This window comes from Saccostrea cucullata, unplaced genomic scaffold (genome assembly GCF_032062105.1).
Source record: "Saccostrea cucullata isolate Sc308-1 unplaced genomic scaffold, CSIRO_AGI_Scuc_v1 ctg2215, whole genome shotgun sequence".
Taxonomy (NCBI): domain Eukaryota; kingdom Metazoa; phylum Mollusca; class Bivalvia; order Ostreida; family Ostreidae; genus Saccostrea; species Saccostrea cuccullata.
Genome location: NW_026936329.1, coordinates 1 through 18,281, shown reverse-complemented (window position 1 = coordinate 18,281; position 18,281 = coordinate 1). Strand labels below are relative to the sequence as shown.

The 18,281-nt window shown below is 32.3% G+C and overlaps 1 protein-coding gene and 1 pseudogene across 2 annotated transcripts; one reads left to right on the top strand and one right to left on the bottom strand.

Annotated features, from left to right (window-relative positions):
• Positions 1-2,983: 2,983 nt before the first annotated feature.
• Positions 2,984-6,940, top strand: LOC134245364 (solute carrier family 25 member 35-like). Of its 2 annotated transcripts, none has more exons than XM_062727654.1 (5): positions 2,984-3,110; positions 3,321-3,463; positions 3,736-3,979; positions 4,953-5,171; positions 6,044-6,940. In XM_062727654.1, the coding sequence occupies exons 2-5, from the start codon at positions 3,333-3,335 to the stop codon at positions 6,353-6,355; spliced, it is 906 nt and encodes a 301-aa protein (XP_062583638.1). In that variant the 5' UTR covers positions 2,984-3,110; positions 3,321-3,332; the 3' UTR covers positions 6,356-6,940. The 2 variants fall into 2 exon arrangements, with proteins under 2 accessions (XP_062583638.1, XP_062583637.1); XM_062727653.1 differs by having other exon boundaries at positions 3,281-3,463.
• Positions 6,941-14,628: 7,688 nt separating this feature from the next.
• LOC134245362 (sushi, von Willebrand factor type A, EGF and pentraxin domain-containing protein 1-like) lies at positions 14,629-17,210 on the bottom strand (annotated as a pseudogene).
• Positions 17,211-18,281: the final 1,071 nt, after the last annotated feature.

Below are 18,281 nucleotides of genomic sequence, written 5' to 3'. Positions count from 1 at the left end.
GAATTAAATTTCATCGTACAAAGTACTTTGTCTAAAGTTGAAACCCTTTCTCTGGGTGCCAATTGATATGCTTTCATATACTACTAGTAGTATTAAAGCTTGCTTTTCAAAAAAACTTTTGTCTCCTTGATAAAAGTTATGAATTTCGCATATTTAAAAAAGAAACATTATTTAATATGATTCCTTTCTCTTTCTTTTGAAATAATACCCTTACAAATCTAATCGAAGTAAATCTTTTTTATCTTCCAAAACAATATATAAGACATGCATTGATTTCTCCAATCTCGAAGATAACGAACTTTTTAGTGAGTTGTTTATTTAAGTGCACTCAAACTACATAAAAATATCAAATTTTGTGGCTTTCAGGTGAGAAACTACTTTCATTCGTCATGCCAGATTTAAAATACAAGATCCATATGCGATAATGAGCGCAATCATTAGTTGATATCATCTTTTCATCCTTTTTATCATACATGCATTTAAGGATATCCGATCCTCAGCCAGGAAGGATAACTCCTTTAATTTATAATTTAACTCAAAAAGTCTCAAAATAAAGCTTGAAAATGAAATCTTTTCATGCAACAATTTTTATTTCATGTCTCTTAATGTGATTCAACGTTCTTTGAAGTTTTTAGAACAGTATTTAGAAAGTTTTTATCATATTTAATTATGGCGACTTCAAGCATTATTAATCTTTCCCAAAGCATTTGAATTACATAGAAGGAGAGTTAGGAGGCCTGTAAAACGCAAGGGGAAGGGGGGTCTACTGTAAATTATGCCCCGTAATCAAAGATTATGGTGTATATAGTTTTTGCCCTGTCCGTCCGTCTGTATGTCTGTCTGTCCGCAAAAACCTTGTCCATTACTTTTCATTGAGTGGGACTATGGCTTTCATATATTTCACATGTGTATTTCTTGTGATAAGACCTTTGTTTGGGCACTTACCACATTTTTCCCTCTTGACCTTGGAGTTTGATCCACTTTAAAAAATATCAAACTTTAAACTTGGTCATAACTTTTGGACAGTTGGTGATAGGGCTTTCGCACGTGTATTCATTGTGACAATATCTTTCAATTGGAATAATTTTTTTGACCTTGACCTTAGAGTTTGACCCACTTTGTAGAAAGCTTGGTCATAACTTTTGAAAAGTTAGTACCAAGGCTTTTAATTATATTTCACAGGTGTATTTATTGTGAAAAGACTTTCCTCTTGATACTTACAATTTTGACCTTTTGACCTTGGAGTTTGACTTGCATTTGAGAAACTTCAAACTTCGCCAGTACCAGCTGCATCAGTGTTTCACAAACACATCTTGTTTTACTAAATAAATGTTTTTCTATGATCTTTATCATACTCTGTATTTTTATTTGGTCAGATGTTTTTGTTCTTTGACAAATATATCTTGCTACGAACTTTATATCATACGTTGTTTTCTACAGTGTATTAGGTCAAATTTGTTATGTTTAATAAGGCTAGGTCAATCATCATTAAATATTTTGTTTTGTATGACGACAAAATATAACATTTTTATCTGAGTTTTTGATGGATTACCATTTGTAATATCTAGATATGTGTCATACAGAAAACTCGTCAAACCCCGTTAATTAGCATTAATATCATTATATCGCTAAAGACCACAAAGGCATTGTAATGAATTCAATAGATATTATACATATATTTTCCTATCGGCTGTTGATTTCTGCTTTTGTATAATAAACAACAGTGTTCTTAGATTAGAAATAAAACAACTTTGCTATTTGTTTGCCCTGTACTATACACACGTCATTCAAGGCAGTTCTCTTGGGAAATCAAAATGGCTGCTACGTCAACGCCACATTACAAACGGCTTTTCAAGAGATTTTTTGTTTTCTACCGATACCAATATCTGAGAAATGAGTTATGTGATAAAATTGTAATTTTGGAATATTAGCCAAAATATTCTTCGTTACACATTTCCCTGAGGAAGAAGACATTTGTGTAGAGAAGGGAATCAATAAAGTATTGATAGAGAAGAAAATTTCCTGTGTTTTGTAATTAAACTAATAACATATTCCCTGTTTCTGAAATGAACAGCGTGACTAAGTGATCCATTTGAAGGACATATTCGATCCATTTTACGTATTGGGTGTCTATGCTTTGACAATATTTTGTATCATACTAGTTTTCAAACTTTTAATTAAGTCATTCACATATTTTATTTGCATGCTTTTAAATAAGTGCTTGATTTTTTTTTTTAAATTTCGTTTTTGCCTATCCCCGCGCATATATAATTTTGAACCATAATATACGACAGGATGAATGAAAACTGTACAAAATTTTCTAACGTCTTATTTATTTACAGATGATGAGAAAAACATGCTTGTAGCTTCCCCACCCCCTAAAATGAGCTATAAGCTTACACATTTCCTAACACCAAAAGTGAAAAAAAAAATAGTACAAATATGCTCATGCATTTCAAATTTACTTACATGATCACTTGATATTAAAAAAAAAATAAGCATGTATCCATATTTAAAAAAAAAAAAACATGAGACACGACAAAGTTGCACAAAAGAATGCGCTAAGCCCCCCACCCCCCTTTCCCGATATATAACTTACTTTCGGGCATTTCGATTTTAATCATATACATGTATGCATATTTTTTTCATGTTTATGATAAAGTTTATTATACTCATTTTTGTTTTAAACATTCTTTGAAGTTCTTCGTAATTGTGATCTATTCCATACTGGCAGCCTCGAAAAAAAAGAAAATTAGCCTTTTTTGGATCAAAAAATGGGAAAAAAAATATAATACCGATCAAATACACTGCATATTACAAAATAAAGTTCGCTGTAATTTTTCTAAAATCTTTAATCTCTCGATCCCAAGAAATATTATAACATTTTACGTGATATTTATTCAGAAATAATCATCACCAATTTTGAAGTTCCTTTTTAAATCGGGATCGAGATTTTTGTGAATCTTCACGCTTAATGGGACCTCGAACTCAACCAAATAAAATTTAAAACTTGCAGAATGTTTTGGCAAAGCCAGAAGTCCAGAGAATTGTAGAACAATGTCATATTCTATGTACATTTTCAAAGAAAATCATCAATCTTTGTATATTTGGTATGTATGAATGGATTTCCCTCTGAATTAAACCATGTAATTTGATTATTTTATCGTAAACAGAGTAAATTCGAAATACGCATGAAACAAGAAAGACCTGAAGGGTAATTACATCATTTTAGAACATATCCACTATTTTTCCGAATGTATAATATTTTTAACTATTTCAGAGATAACATGTAACCATTCAGTAACCTTGAACTCTTAAAGAACTCTAAGAAGATGGAATTCCTGATTGGTGGTCTTGCAGCATGTGGGGCTGGATTTTTTACCAATCCACTGGAAGTTGTCAAAACTCGCATGCAGTTGCAGGGAGAACTGCAGGCACGAGGGCAGCATGCTATTCACTACAGGTATTTTTTTTCTTCAAATTTGCATATATGTCATTCAGACTAGTTTAGCAATGTCAGACTTGCATTAAATCCTGGTTTGATCCATTACCATTGTTTTTTCTTCTTCTTCTTACATGCAAAGTATTTCTCAAACATGACTTAACCATCCAACTATAAGTCATAGGAACTCCCTATTTAAGTTGATAATGAGCAAAATTATGTCCACATAGGGTGGACCCCTCTATCGGACTTGCATATGAATTGTCTTCTAATTTTTAATTTTTTTTCTCCAGAAATTCTCTTCATGCCATCAAGACAATTGTGAAGACTGATGGAATTCTTGCCATTCAGAGCGGTCTAGTCCCTGCCTTGTGGTATCAGCTAGTCATGAATGGGATACGCTTAGGGACCTATCAAGTCATTGGAAATACTGGCTTCACGAAGGACAAACACGGACATGTTTCTTTTGTGAAAAGCATTGCAGCAGGAGCTCTAGCTGGATGTATGGGTGCAACTATTGGGAGTCCATTTTTTATGGTTAGCTTTTCTAAAAGTATTTGAAAGACATATTTTGGTGTTCAAAAGATTCCTGTTGAAAGAATTGAATGACAAATTTCTAAAATTTAATTAGAAATTACTGATTACCAGTCAGGGGCATAACTTAAACAAGTTATTTTCAAAAATAACTCAAATGAGTTATTTTTTTTGTCTCAATGAGTTACTTCTCTTTGCTATGACCTACTTTTTCCCAACCTTAATAACTCAAACACGTTATTTTTCCAAAATAGCTTCAATAAATAAATAACTAATTTAAGTTATTTTGTGTCATTCCTCCCTAACTTCACACCCCGTGCACCAAAGGATTTTGCTCGTGCACCAAGACAAAAACAAATGTTTGACTAAATATAAACCTTGCTCAATGCAGAAAAAGTGTTCAAAGTCTTGGGAAAAGTGGGGAATTTTTTTTATTTAATGAATAAAATTGGACATATACACCATGTGGATAAAACCACAAAATAAGGAGTAAAATGCTGTTTATCTTCACCTCCTCACCCATTCTCCATTGGAGTCGGTGAACTCCATCTAGTATTACATAATGGAATCCCAAAATGCAATGCAAATTGGCAGGAAACACGAAATTTCCAAGAAACCAATGTCCAAGTAGGATATAAAAATAACTTATTTAAGTTATTTTTCAAAAAAAAAATTGTGTGTGTGAAAAAATGTAAAATAACTCATTTGAGTTATTTTTGAAAATAACTTGTTTGAGTTATGCCCCTGACTGATTACAGACTTGACTTCAGTAAGAAGGTAATTAAAAAAAATCAGAGCACAAGGTTTCTACTTTTTGATTAATGGTAATTTTTTTTCTTTTCATAGAGGTTATTGATTAGGCAATAAGTTCTTTGACAAAAATTAGGTTATATGTTGTGTGAAAAATGAAAGATAGAATGGCAAGCATCATGAGTATGTCAATACATGATATTAACCTGTTGACTTTGTGTTACAGATAAAAACCCACATGCAGTCCAAAGCAGCACAGGAAATAGCAGTGGGCCATCAGCATCCACACGAAAGTATGCTTCACGGCATGAGGTCAGTGTTCCGTGACTACGGATTCACTGGACTGTGGAGGGGCGTGTCAGCAGCCATTCCAAGGGTCATGGTGGGGTCAGCAACTCAGCTGTCCTCCTTCAGCACTTCAAAGGAATATATAACTAAACTTGATGTAAGTTTTTTTTATCTAGGGATGTTTTATTGTAATCAAACCAGTCCAGTCAAAAATTGTTATTTTGAATTCAATATAAGTGAGAAAAAAAATTGAGATATCAGAATTTTAGAGATCCAGAGTATTGCTTTGAGAATAAGAGTTTGGGACTTCAGTATCACTTTGTCATATTTATCTAGTATTTGAGATAGAATATAGTTCAAATGTAATTCGTACTGAAAAAAAAAAATGTAATTTTAGGCCAAAAAAAATTAATAGATATTTTCAAAAAAATCAATTTTTTTTTTTTTTTTTTTGGAAGCAGGTTTTACACCTATTTTTGTAAGTCATTTATACGGTAAAATGATAATATCTACTGATTCTTAAGTTTTGTTCTCTGCAATTAGTTATAATATGTATTCAACATTAAATAATGTTATTTCAAACATTTATTTAAAAGTTAATTGATAAAATACTTTAAATTTAGAAGAAATATATTGTTTTTCTAATAAAAACGTCTTTCTTAGCATTTATGAAAGGGGAATACTGTAGAAGTACTTTTTTCCACGTGGTATTAATTTACGCTATGTAAGCGGCCACAACTTTTCCGCGGAAATTTGTGCAAGCGTACTTAATGTAAATATAAGGCATATAGTGCATGACAGTCTAAGGAATCCGTATTTTCTTTAAACAGAAATTGAGAGGTTGAGACTGGAAAAAAGTACCTAAAACTTATTTTCTTTTTCTTGTAGAAAATTGAGTTATTTCCCTTTTCAGTATAAAATTGATCAATACCATATGCTCAACCATAATTAATTTTTTTTGGCCTTATAAATTTTTTTTAAAGTTTCCAATGATTTATTTGTCAAGTATTTTATATCTCAAAATTTCAGATGTTTCCCTCAGACAGTTGGTTGAACACATTTTTGGCCACGCTCTGCAGTGGAGTAACAGTGACTCTGTTTATGACGCCATTTGACGTCGTGTCGACGAGAATGTACAATCAAGGGGTAGATGTTCAGGGCAAGGGACTGCATTACAACAATGTTGTGGACTGCTTTGTCAAGATGTTTCGTACTGAAGGACTATGGGGCTTCTACAAAGGATGGGGCCCTTCATTCTTACGATTAGGCCCACATACAGTATTAACATTAATGATATGGGACAGACTACGTATATTTTATAAACGTTTCCAACATATATAAAGTTTGAATGTGATATAGGATTATAGGTAGTGATCTGGGGTTTTTTCAAATTTGAGTTTTACTTTAAAACTAGCTCTTTACCTCTATTTTGCCGTCGAAGTATTGTGCCTTGAAATTATTGGTTTTATGTAAAAAAATATGTACATGTATATATAATATATATTTTAGAAACGTTGTAGTTGATATTATCCAGAATTATTATTTATTGTAGTTAAGGTGCTTATATATGAAGAAATGTTGTTAGAATCAATTACATGTTGTTTTTATTTATTTTGGTGTTACTTTAGTGTACAATTATTTACACCTTTGATTGAACTGTGAATCATGAATTCAGGGATTCTTGAAAATAACGTTTTAGATTCTTAGATATACACTGAATTACAGGAATTAGATCATAGCTTAGCCTAGTAGTTGACCAGTCTAAGTGAACAAACTCTAAATGTTGACTGACATTATATGTCTATTTTCGTCCATGTGCTTCTTTTTTCTTTAAATTTCTCAGATATTCATTAAGAATTGTTGAAAAGTTTTCCTTTACACCAAACAGCACAGCTTTGTGTGATGTCTTATAATTGTATTTAATTTTTTTTTAATTAGAGGAAAAAAATCTGGTTTATTCCTATATTTTTACACTTCCAATTTCTTTGTCCATGATAAAAGTATGAAAAGTTAGTGTTCTTTATTTCTAGATAAATGTACTAGTTCATTAATTGGTGTGGTTAAAAAAAATCACAAACCAGGTGGCACATTTAGAGACAGAAGCGGGGCTTGTAGCATGTGGATTTGCGGAATCAGGAGAATTTAATTACAAGGAATAACTGTCTTTTTTTTTATTTCATGAAGATGATCAATCGATTGGCTTGCATGATAATTTTATGCAATGGTTGCCCCATATTAAATTCACCCAGTCATAGTTCTGTTTAAGAAATTGTGTGTAATAATTTTTTTATGCATAGGGAACACCATAGACATTTATGCATACAGTATTATCACGCAAACCAATCGATTTTCACATCATTGAACAAAAAAAATAGACATTTATTCCTTAAATAATTATCTTATAAGTAAGTGTTCATTAAGGGACAAAAACTTTTAATCCTATAATATTCAGATTTCAGGAAGGTGCTAAGATCACTAGGGTAGCTTTGAAATTCTAACTAATGATGAAAAAAAATGTTTATTCCAGAGTTGTATTCCTTCTATATAAAATAAGATAGACTATAAAGTTTGTATATTTTCATGTGCATTAGGTCTGATTTTCACTTTGTAACAATGTTATTGCATAATACAAAATTATTTACAATACATCTATTCTACCTTAAAACTTCTTTTTTAAAAGATACACTTTCAACCACAACATATCATAAAATTATTAGATTAAGTATTAGAACAACTGTATATTTTATTAATGAGAGGCATGTCATATCATTCTGATTAAAATGCTAGCCAGGAACCCACATACCTGTACATGTTACTTGTTCCTTGATTTAAGATATTGTAAATCACTTTTTATATGCTTTATTTTTGCATAATTAAATGAGATAGTGTGTTGGCAAAAATATCATTCTCGCAGATATTAGTACCTTTTACAAAAGTCTATCTTGCAAAAAATAAGGTATTGCAAAAATTCAGGGATCTACAGTGAGAATAAACTTTCATTTTCATATTTATGTAGTAAAAGCTCTGTGTATCAAACTCGATGGCACAGAAAAAAAATACTTACTGAAATGTGAGGATTTAAACATAAATTCATTCAGTACTTATCAAAAAATACTCTGAATTGGATGTAATGAATAGTTGATTGTGAATTAATTTAATTAAGTATTGAATCATTATCAAGAATTTTTTTTATATCATATTTGTTGAATTTGTTGAATGGATTCAAGAGCTTGTTATATTAATTTATATTTAAACTAATGAATTTTGGCATTTGTATCAAACTAGATGAGGTGCAAAAGAATCTGAAAATGTCACTGTTTAGTCAATGTGGATGTAATTTTTATTAAAGATGGTGGAAGGCAATAGAAGATACAGCTATAGGCACAATTCTAGACTGAATCTCAATGATGAATATCACTTATAAATGTAATTTATTTATATTTTATTTACTATTGCAATGGCAGAAGTAAAAAGAAATATTTTCACTGGACTATGGATTCTGGATAGGGCCATGTAGTTCAATATCTCACCATCAAATTCAAGCATCAACTATGTGGTGGATGGTTCGATGATGCAATGGCGTGATGACAGTGAAGCAATGGTACGTTGACACCATTGCGTCATCACAATATGACTTCATTGTACCATTGCATCACTGTCATCAATAGTCACACCCATCATCATCTAGCTATTGCACTATGGCTTCATTGCACCATCGACCCAAATCTCGATGGTGCGATGATGCGGTAGTGAACTACATGGAACATGGCCCTTACCAGATTCAATACTAGACCTATTTTCAGAGTAATTGATTATATTACAGTGACTTGTAATCAGAAAAAAAATGGATCAATACTGATCACATGCAATTACATTGATTACTGTTAATCTATTTCTGGAAGATTGTAAAAAAACGTGTACATAATATCTCTTCTTGGTATTTCTATATGAAGTTTTTAGAATTGTTATTTGCACTGTTTTGTAGATAATTTTGTTGATTGAAATAAATATATTTTCACAAAATCTTTAATGTAATCATATTTACTGTAATTTAATACGCCTCCTTTACTGCTGACGACCTTAATGATCAGTCTGTGTGTTGTAAATGCATTTGTTTGAAATGATTTTTTTCACATATAGTTTTTGCTTAATTTATACCTGCAGAGGAATAAACAGGAAAAAATCTTATCAAAAATTCCTTTCAAGAACTATGGGCCAGAAGAGTTGAAACTTAATATATAAAATCTTCTAAAGCCATGAATTATTAATAAGAAATATGGAAGCATCCTCTGATTAAGGTTGAATTTTCCCCAATACCTAACATATATATTCAAACTTTTCAATGCTGACCCCCCCTCCCCGATATATAGAATACTATAGAAAACTAAACTACTATATGCTTGCAGGGACGTAGCCCCCCCCCCCCGCCCTTTTTTCCCCAACATTATCTTTACTATAGGGAATGTTCATTGAAAGGATGGTTGGCCCCCCACTTTATATCACAGTATAGTGATATCAAGGAATTGTAGGAAAAAAAATTGGAAGTGAAAGTAAATTGGCTTTGAATAAGTTGGCCACAACTTCCCCCCCCCCCTTTCCACGACATAGGATTTTCGAGTTAGGGCAAATTTTAATTTTCTCTTTTTTTTTTTTGCTTGTCAACTTTTTCAGGTAAGTAAAACAAATTTTTCTCTGGTTACCCCCCCCCCCCCACTTTCAAAAACGATGCTACGTGCCTGGCTTGTGCCACCTCAATTAAAACGTCTGATGACCTTTTTTTATCTCCCCCCCCCCCCCCCGCCTCCGAACTGAAATTGCTTCCCGTTTTGTCACAACGGAATACACATGTCAAATATGAAAACCCTAGCACCAAAGTACTGGCCATAAGTTGTGGCAGAGTATAATCTTTTCAAAAAGTGAATCAAATTCCAATGTCAAGGTGAAAAATATTTGCACCATAGAAAATGTCTTAAATTATTACTAAGATGAGGTTTAGAATTCCTAGAACCAATCCTCAGAAAGTTGAAAAATTTTAAATCTTTTTTTAGAATGAAATCTATCCGCATGACACACACACACATGTATTTGCTGGTATATTACTGTGATGGCTTATATAGCTAGATTATGCAATGACCTATAGATGTATTTTACCATCGTATAAGCAGAGTATCCAATTTTGGCATTTTTAGCGAGTGTTGCCATCGATCACTAAATTTAGATATCGCTATAAATTTATTCCGCAATATATGTTACTATTAACTTTCTATGCTTTAGAAAATCGCTAACATTAGTTCTCGCTTTTTGAATCATATATGCTGATTCTTAAGGATATCCGATCCTCAGCCAGGAAGGATAACTCCAAAAATTAATATTTAATTTGAAATGTATCAAAATGAAGCTTGAAAATGATATTTTTTCATGCAACAATTTTCATTATATTCATCTCTATAAGATTCAAGGTCTTTGGAAGTCGTAGAAAAGGTCTAATAAAAGTTGACATTTGTACCCTAGAAAAGACGAAAAAATTAATACAGTTTTAGAGAAATAAGTTTATCTTGAATCAAGCCTTAGATACTAATGCTTATGAACATGATATGAAATGAGAAGTGATTTGTGGTGCCTTGCAATGATAGCAAAATCCTTTTACACTATGTATAATAGAATACATGATGGAAATAGAAAACAAAAAATACCAAAGAAGTATAAAAATTATGACAATTTCTCTGTTACCTATCGTTTTTTAACCTAAAATATATTTGTTGATCAATATGCAATTAGAAAATGCATCACTGATATTCCAATTCGCTTTTCCTGCAAAAATATTAGAGATTTGACAATTTTCCCTATATAATATGATTAACTTTAATCTTTAACTTTAAAGAAATATTACATGGATAAATTTACATAACTTTGTGGATTCAGAGATACTTTCATGATTATTTTTGATTACTTAACTGCTAATTTTATAAACCTGAGGATCGGACTACCTTAAGGACAAATCATGTAATTTGCCTCTCGTTAAAAATTCCACTTCCACGGTAGTACACACTAGTAGTTGCTTCTTACATTTGAATTGAAATAGGTCTAACTTTTGTCAAGTAATAATTTCAGATAACAAAGTAATCAATGATATACCTAAAAATTTTGATGAATGAAAAAAAAACCACAGACACAAGGAGGGGTGCTCCACTTTCCATTTGGGGGTGGGGGTATTAATCTGCCCGAATTCCAGATTAACATCAAAAATAGAAGGAGGGGGGTGCTTGTGTGAATAAGGTGAATTGCGATCGATCTCAAAGGAGAGTTCCGTTGTTCAACGGGGACTCCAGTCCTATTCCCTTGATAAAATGTACCTGTCTGTTTTTACTAGATTTTTATCGGAATTTTTAGATTAATTTATTTTCTGAATTGCGATGTATTAATACTCATATGCTGCATCAGTTTTGGTATCTTAATTAAATATTAATTGGGAAAATTAAGTATTATAATCGATAAAAAGCGCACATTTTTGTAGCTCTCTCAGACGTTACGCGCGATGTTGGAGCCATTTTACAATTTTAGAATCCGACCTATTAAACTCTTCGGTGATTTTAAAACATACTCGCAATATGGATGAATTTGGTATGATTGGATAGATTTTTAATAGAACTACCCCATTCTAGTAAGAAAATAACATTTAAATAATTTTTATTCAAAAAGTAGAATTTTAAAATGCACTTTAAACGGTATTTTAAGCGTGTAACGCGTTACATTTTTTAGCGGGGATCGCGCATTTTTCGTGTATAGAGCGTTCAAAATTGAATATAGATTTTTCATTTTCCTTATAAAACAAGAGCAATCCATGTCGATTGTGACTTTATAAACGATTTTGCATTAAATGTTGGCAAGAAATAGAACGCGATAGTTTTTACAGATGAAAAATATGTAACGCTTTTAATTAAAAACGTGCATATGAATATGAACAATAAAATTTTTCATTTACACAAAGGTTTAAATAGAAACAAATTATATCAAAATAATGTGCTTTCCTTATAGATTTGAAATATTTCATTAATGTTGATATCAAACTGCATGCTCTGGAGCTAGTAACTAGACAATAAGTTCAACAGAAATGTCCAGCGTCTAAAATGACGTGCAAAAATGAAACAATGCCTTTTTTCGAGTCGTTAAATTGTATTGTTTTTCCCATCGAATACAGAAATAATTCAATGTTCATAATGTGCTAATCTACCTGGTTTGATTGAATATCAGATTAATAAATTTACTCCATTAATTAATATTTTACGCAACATTTAAGAGGTTCAACATATTTGTCCAGTGGACGTTCTTGACGGGTAAAATTCGTTCTGCTTCAGCGTAATACATGAAAATGAGTTTAAGACAGCTTCGAAAAATGAACAAAATTGATCATATATATACAAATCCAAAGCACCCTTTATGTTCTTGAGTTTAATCATAAATAGCCAATGAATTTTTAAACTCGTATTTTATGTACAAAGAGATAGCGATAGGGTACCAGTCAAGCAAGTTACACTATTAGACGCATTACGTTAATTTCTTCCGTAACGCTATGAAAGCGTAACGTCAAAAGTCACCAACATCGCGCGTAACGTCGAAGTTATCCATCCCTATTTTTCAGACCAGCGAGCTATATACCTGCAGCTCCCCCCTCCCCAGGCCGGAATTAAAAATATCTTTGTTTCCCCTAACCCGACCCTAAATTCTCAGGTTGGGTCGGTAGGTAGGTTAAAAATTTTATTTTCTGACAGCAGCTTTGAAAAAACATTCTAAAATTTAATGGAAAATTACCATCATAAATGAGAAAAGTACAAAAGAAAGCGATTTGTGAACAAAATGGTAAGTATTGTACATGTGCCGTTTAAAAGCAAAATTCATGATTAATTAATTCACAAATGTTATTTTGTTGTGAACTTGTGATATATCTCACGCTATTACATTTATATAAATTGAATAAAATAGACAAGATTCTCAAATATATACGCAAAGACCAGACATACGAGTATATATTTTCAAACCTTCCATCAGCCTTTGGAGCTTATAGACGATCAAAGTACTTTTTTGAGGGCCATGAGATTTGCAGTGGTTCTGGAGTATTTTGCTTTGGAGTTAAGAAATAAGTGGCTAATTTTAAATCGCAGGTTCAAATCCCAATGAGTAACGTTGAAAAAGGTTCTTCAAAGGGGACCATACAAACTTATGTCCAGTGTCTCAGAAGATACTGGCTCAAAAAAGATCCCCCACTGCAAAATGTGCTGTGTACATCTAAATTTGGAGCAATGAGGAAATGTTTAAACCAATGTGGGCTGCATTTTTGAGAATTTTATTTTGCTGGTAAAATGTGTTATTATGAATAATCTGTATGTAATCTAAACCAATATGATCAATAAGACCAAAATAAAGTTTAAAAATGTTTCAGAAGCAATACTTTTGTATAACCGAATATACCGTATTATATAAGAAATCATTATTGTACAGGACGACAATAATTCAAATTTGCTTCAATCAAAGCTTATAAAAAGTTCTTCAATAGAAATATGACCAAAAGATGTTTACAAACGTTCTATTTTCATGTCATTGAAATAGTTAATAACAAATTTGAAATATTTTTTTCCGATGTCAAACATGCAGCTCATATTGCTTTAAATGTCGTCCTAACAAATCTCGAAGAGATTAAAAAGCAAAGAAACAACAACCAATCTTTAAGGGCCTTCTTAAAAAAAATACCCTGGACGTCTCATGAAGCTTAATCATGATTTCAAAACTATTTGGAAAGAGTATGTTAACAAAATTTAATTGAACCAAACCGAATCTACAAATGATAAAAATGCTATATATAATGTCATAGTCACGACGTTTAACCACTAAATAAAGGCATGAGGAAAGGACATCTGAATTATATTTATCAGGGTGAATACGTATGCAGACATATTTACTACTCCTATGGTTCCATAGTGGCATATAGTAAACATTGGAACATAGATGAACTGGTTATTAGATCAAAACTCAAATAAAATGCAGCAGTGAAATTGAATGATGTGTTCACTAGGTGGGCCCCTCATCTACTCATAAGGCGGGCCTTACCATGTAAATACGTACCTTAAATTCAAAGACAGCTTTGTTTGTTTGTTGTTTAACGTCCATTTAGGAAATTTATTCACTCACAGGGAGACGTCCAGACACCTCAAAAACACTCTTAATTAGTCGTGGTAAATTTTATTATCGAATTGTTTCAAGAATGAAAAATTCCAATTAGCTAAAAGCATAAGATTGAGACGTCGCCATTGTTTTATGAAGAGCTAATGCCCTTTAATCAAATCTTGACGTCATTTTGTTTCGAACAAATGCTTGAAAATCACAGTAGAACAATGTCGGCCGTTGTGATAAAAACTGATTTTGATGAAATTGTATTTTACAAAATTTAGTTAACAATTAAAAAAATATTTGAATCATCTTATTTAAAAAATCTTTTCAGTCGGCGCGATTTAATTGGGTCGGTCGCGTTAGGGGAAACAAAGGTATTTTTTATTTTGGCCCCATTTTCGTATTTTTTTTCTTCACATTTATCAAGCATAATTATTAATAATAGAACAGGCTAGACAAATACGAATTTTTAATTTTTAACTTCAAACAAAAAACAAAAAATTGTACTTTTTATATGTAGCAATATCCGTAAAAAATTTAACTTCAGGCTAGGTATACGTTAATATAGTGTAACAGTGATCTGGTTGTCATGTACAAAAAACAAGAACATTTTCTTTATGACAAAGATCGCTGAATTTAGAGCAGAAGTAAGCGTACATAGATGACTGAAGTGTCATTAGATATGTTTCTTGCATGTCGCTGATCTGATCCGCTGATGAGCAGTTGCTGTATCTGAATCTGTCATCATCCGTTTCCCTTGTCAGAAAATTCCCTTGAAAACAGAAAAATAACGTGAAATCCAAGGACCTGAGAGCTCACCAATGCTATAATTAACATCGAATTCATTCAAGTACATGTATGTCCCTTGTTATATTTTGTAAGGTTTATGCGTGTTTTTGAAATTCCATCTGCTTTTTAAAAGAGCCTGTATTTTTTATATATATATTTTGTACCATCGTTTTTGAAAGGGGTGCAGTCAGAGAAAACAAAATTATCTTACATGTACCTGAAAAAACTTCCTTCTTTCGGTACCAATTTTTATTACTCAAAATACTACATTACCCATACTTGACTATACCGTAGTCAAAAAGGAGGGAGGGGGACCGCATTTCAATAAAAAAATTCTACAGAAAAAAATTATATCTAGAAAAAAATTGGGAGAGGGGGCTGCTATTGGGAAATTTTGAAATATTTAATTTTTGATAATTTGATTTAAAAAAGGTTTTTTCTTTCAAAGATATGATTCACAGCAAATTTAAAAATAAAAAGAATAATGCATGTACCTGTACAGTTAGGCATCGTTCCATCTGGTGCCCATGTACCACTCGCCCCACACACATACCACTGGTGATGGCTGAATATAACATCCAAACTGTACTCAGGACCACAGAAGACTAGACAAAACTCACCATAATCTGTTTTCCATCCATTGCAAACTTTTGCTCCATTTTGGGGGATACTGAGATCTGGACAAGGACGAGCTAGAAATTAAAAAAAAAAATTATCAATTTATTTTCTTCAATTTAAAATTATCAGAAAATTTGAATAAAGAGCGGATCATATCATGGGATTCAACTTACGTCGGACTTTTACATTGAAAACACAGCTTGTTCGCAAACCGTTTGAGGGTTTAAGAGCCACATACTGAACTGTAAAATCTCCCCATGGAAAATTCCAGCTGTTTTGTGGATAAGTAGTTGAAACAATTAAAGCTTTTCCTACGGGGTCGTAAAAGCTAGGTGCAGTCCAGTTAAGGAAAGTTTCGGATTTTGAAGAATAGACCGTCTTGTTGTCATGGCAACCACTCATCACTGGTGGCTGGATATCTGTTAGCATTGTAGGTGTACTTTATGATTGTTCAAAAAGTAAAGAGCATTGCAAGAATATTTGTGAGAAAGTAATAGTTTACGTACCAGTTTCACAATGTGTCCCTGTGAAGCTTTTTGTACAAATACAGTTATATTGATCCAAACCATCAACACAGGTTCCATTATTTTGGCATGGGTTACTGGCACAGGAATTCACAACTTCATGTATATATGTGATGCAAAAAAGGAAAATGTTTGATAAGAGAAAAACATTTCTATCTCTCATTTTTAAGACAACATCGTTCACATCAATTGATCCTAGGACCCATATGGACCTTTTTAAATTTTATTTATTAGCTGAAATTCATATCAGGGATACTGAATAAAAATAATAATGATTTATTCTTTATCTTTCAATTTTGCTTGAAACGACTTTGAATTTAAGAAAGAGTTTAGGTTCAAAGTTTACACACATGCACATCGGGGTTTCCGACGACTCCAGACACTATTTATCTGACATCTCCTAGTTCTGGTTCCACCAGTCAACTTATAGTACTGATTGCAGTGATACGAAATTGTACTGTCGTAGGTATAAGAAGATCCAGTCACCTGTCCATTGCTTATTTCACCTGGATCTCCACATGTTATTTCTAAAATTCAAAATTAAAATACAGAGCTAAAACATTTATAACCTTACCTCTTCGCTGGCTAAGTTTTCTGATACGCTATACTCTCTTCATGAGGAGAGTAGCGTATCTGCAGAAACGCTTGGCTAACGAAGATGATAACCGTGATAAGTAAAAATAAAAAACTGTATTAAACTAATTTTTTTTGGTAGATAAAGAATGTACATACGATTTTTACAACACCTCCCATACCATCCTGCATTGCAACTACAGCCATAAGAACGGTACCTTCCCTGGTAACAGATAGTGTTGCAGTCTCCGTAAACATAACCCATGTCGTTGCTAGCGCAGCGTTCAAAGCCATCACATTCACTGATTCAGGTACATCGTCGTGCCACACCATTCTTGTCCTGTACCGTCGCCCTCCCCCACAGGTAGCACTGCATTTTGACCAACCCTCCCATTCACCCCAGTAACACCCACAGGAATCCCAGGTGGGGGCACGGCCTGCTTTTGATAAATCCATCAGAACAAAAATCATTAACATCAAAAACGCAACCATCTTAAATCCCGCTGGATTACAATTTCATGCAGATAAATGCAAACTAATATCGTAAGCTCCCTATCGAGTGAGTGGTGACTTCAGATTTAAAAATAGAAACTGTATCTCATATTCAACATCACAAGATATTTTTATTTTAACTCGAAGTAGGTAATGCATCTTTCAATTTAACTGTTCTGCCAATATTCACATTGCAAACAGAAATCTCTTTCAATACCCTTACTCTCTATATGTTAAACTTTTTAATGTTCAGCTTAAACTTAATTTAATCCAAGAAGCCTTACTTCTTTAATTAACTAACATGATGCTATTGTAATCTATATTTATCATTTCAACGAAGGTTTTGTACAATGTACACTGAATATATCCCCAGTGTTTGTTTTTTTTAATTCTGACAAACCTTGTTTGATACTATTCCTGTTAAAATAAATACAAAATGTATATGTGATATGCTAATAACACCTGCTCTGTTTCTTCCCAATTATTTTTGTCTGATATAAATACTGGGAGTAAATACATTTTATGACAATTATTGATACATGCATTTCAAAACATTTATCCTTGCCTCCTTTAAATGTATGTAAACAACAAACATCAACAATAAAAGATTCTGTGTAGGAAATTGAGTGTTGTTCTCGCTGCTACTAAGATTTGTAATTTGTTTAAAATGCTTTTCTTTTATTAATAAAGTCATGGAAAAATATTATCTCTACAATACTAGAACCTTAAATCGCCAATTTTAAAAGGTCCAGAATATAGGGAACCTCGATCCTTAACTGGCGTCATAATTTATTAAATATTACAGATTATGTCGAAGATTACGCCAGGCGATGGGCAAGATAAGAAAAAAAAAAGAAATTGAAATTTGTCAGAATGAATTAAATGTATCAGATCTACATTGCATGTTACATTCGCACAATGAAAGATTGAGGGGCAATATGAGAAAAACCTCTATCCTTCTGTCTCAAAAATCCAGTAGTAAAAAAGAATAAGATAGATAACATGATCAGTACACTACATACTGGTCCCTGCTGACAAAGCAGGTAATAACACTGTCTTCGTTTGTAAGGCTTATTATATAAATGGTATTTTAGAACTTGGATTGAATT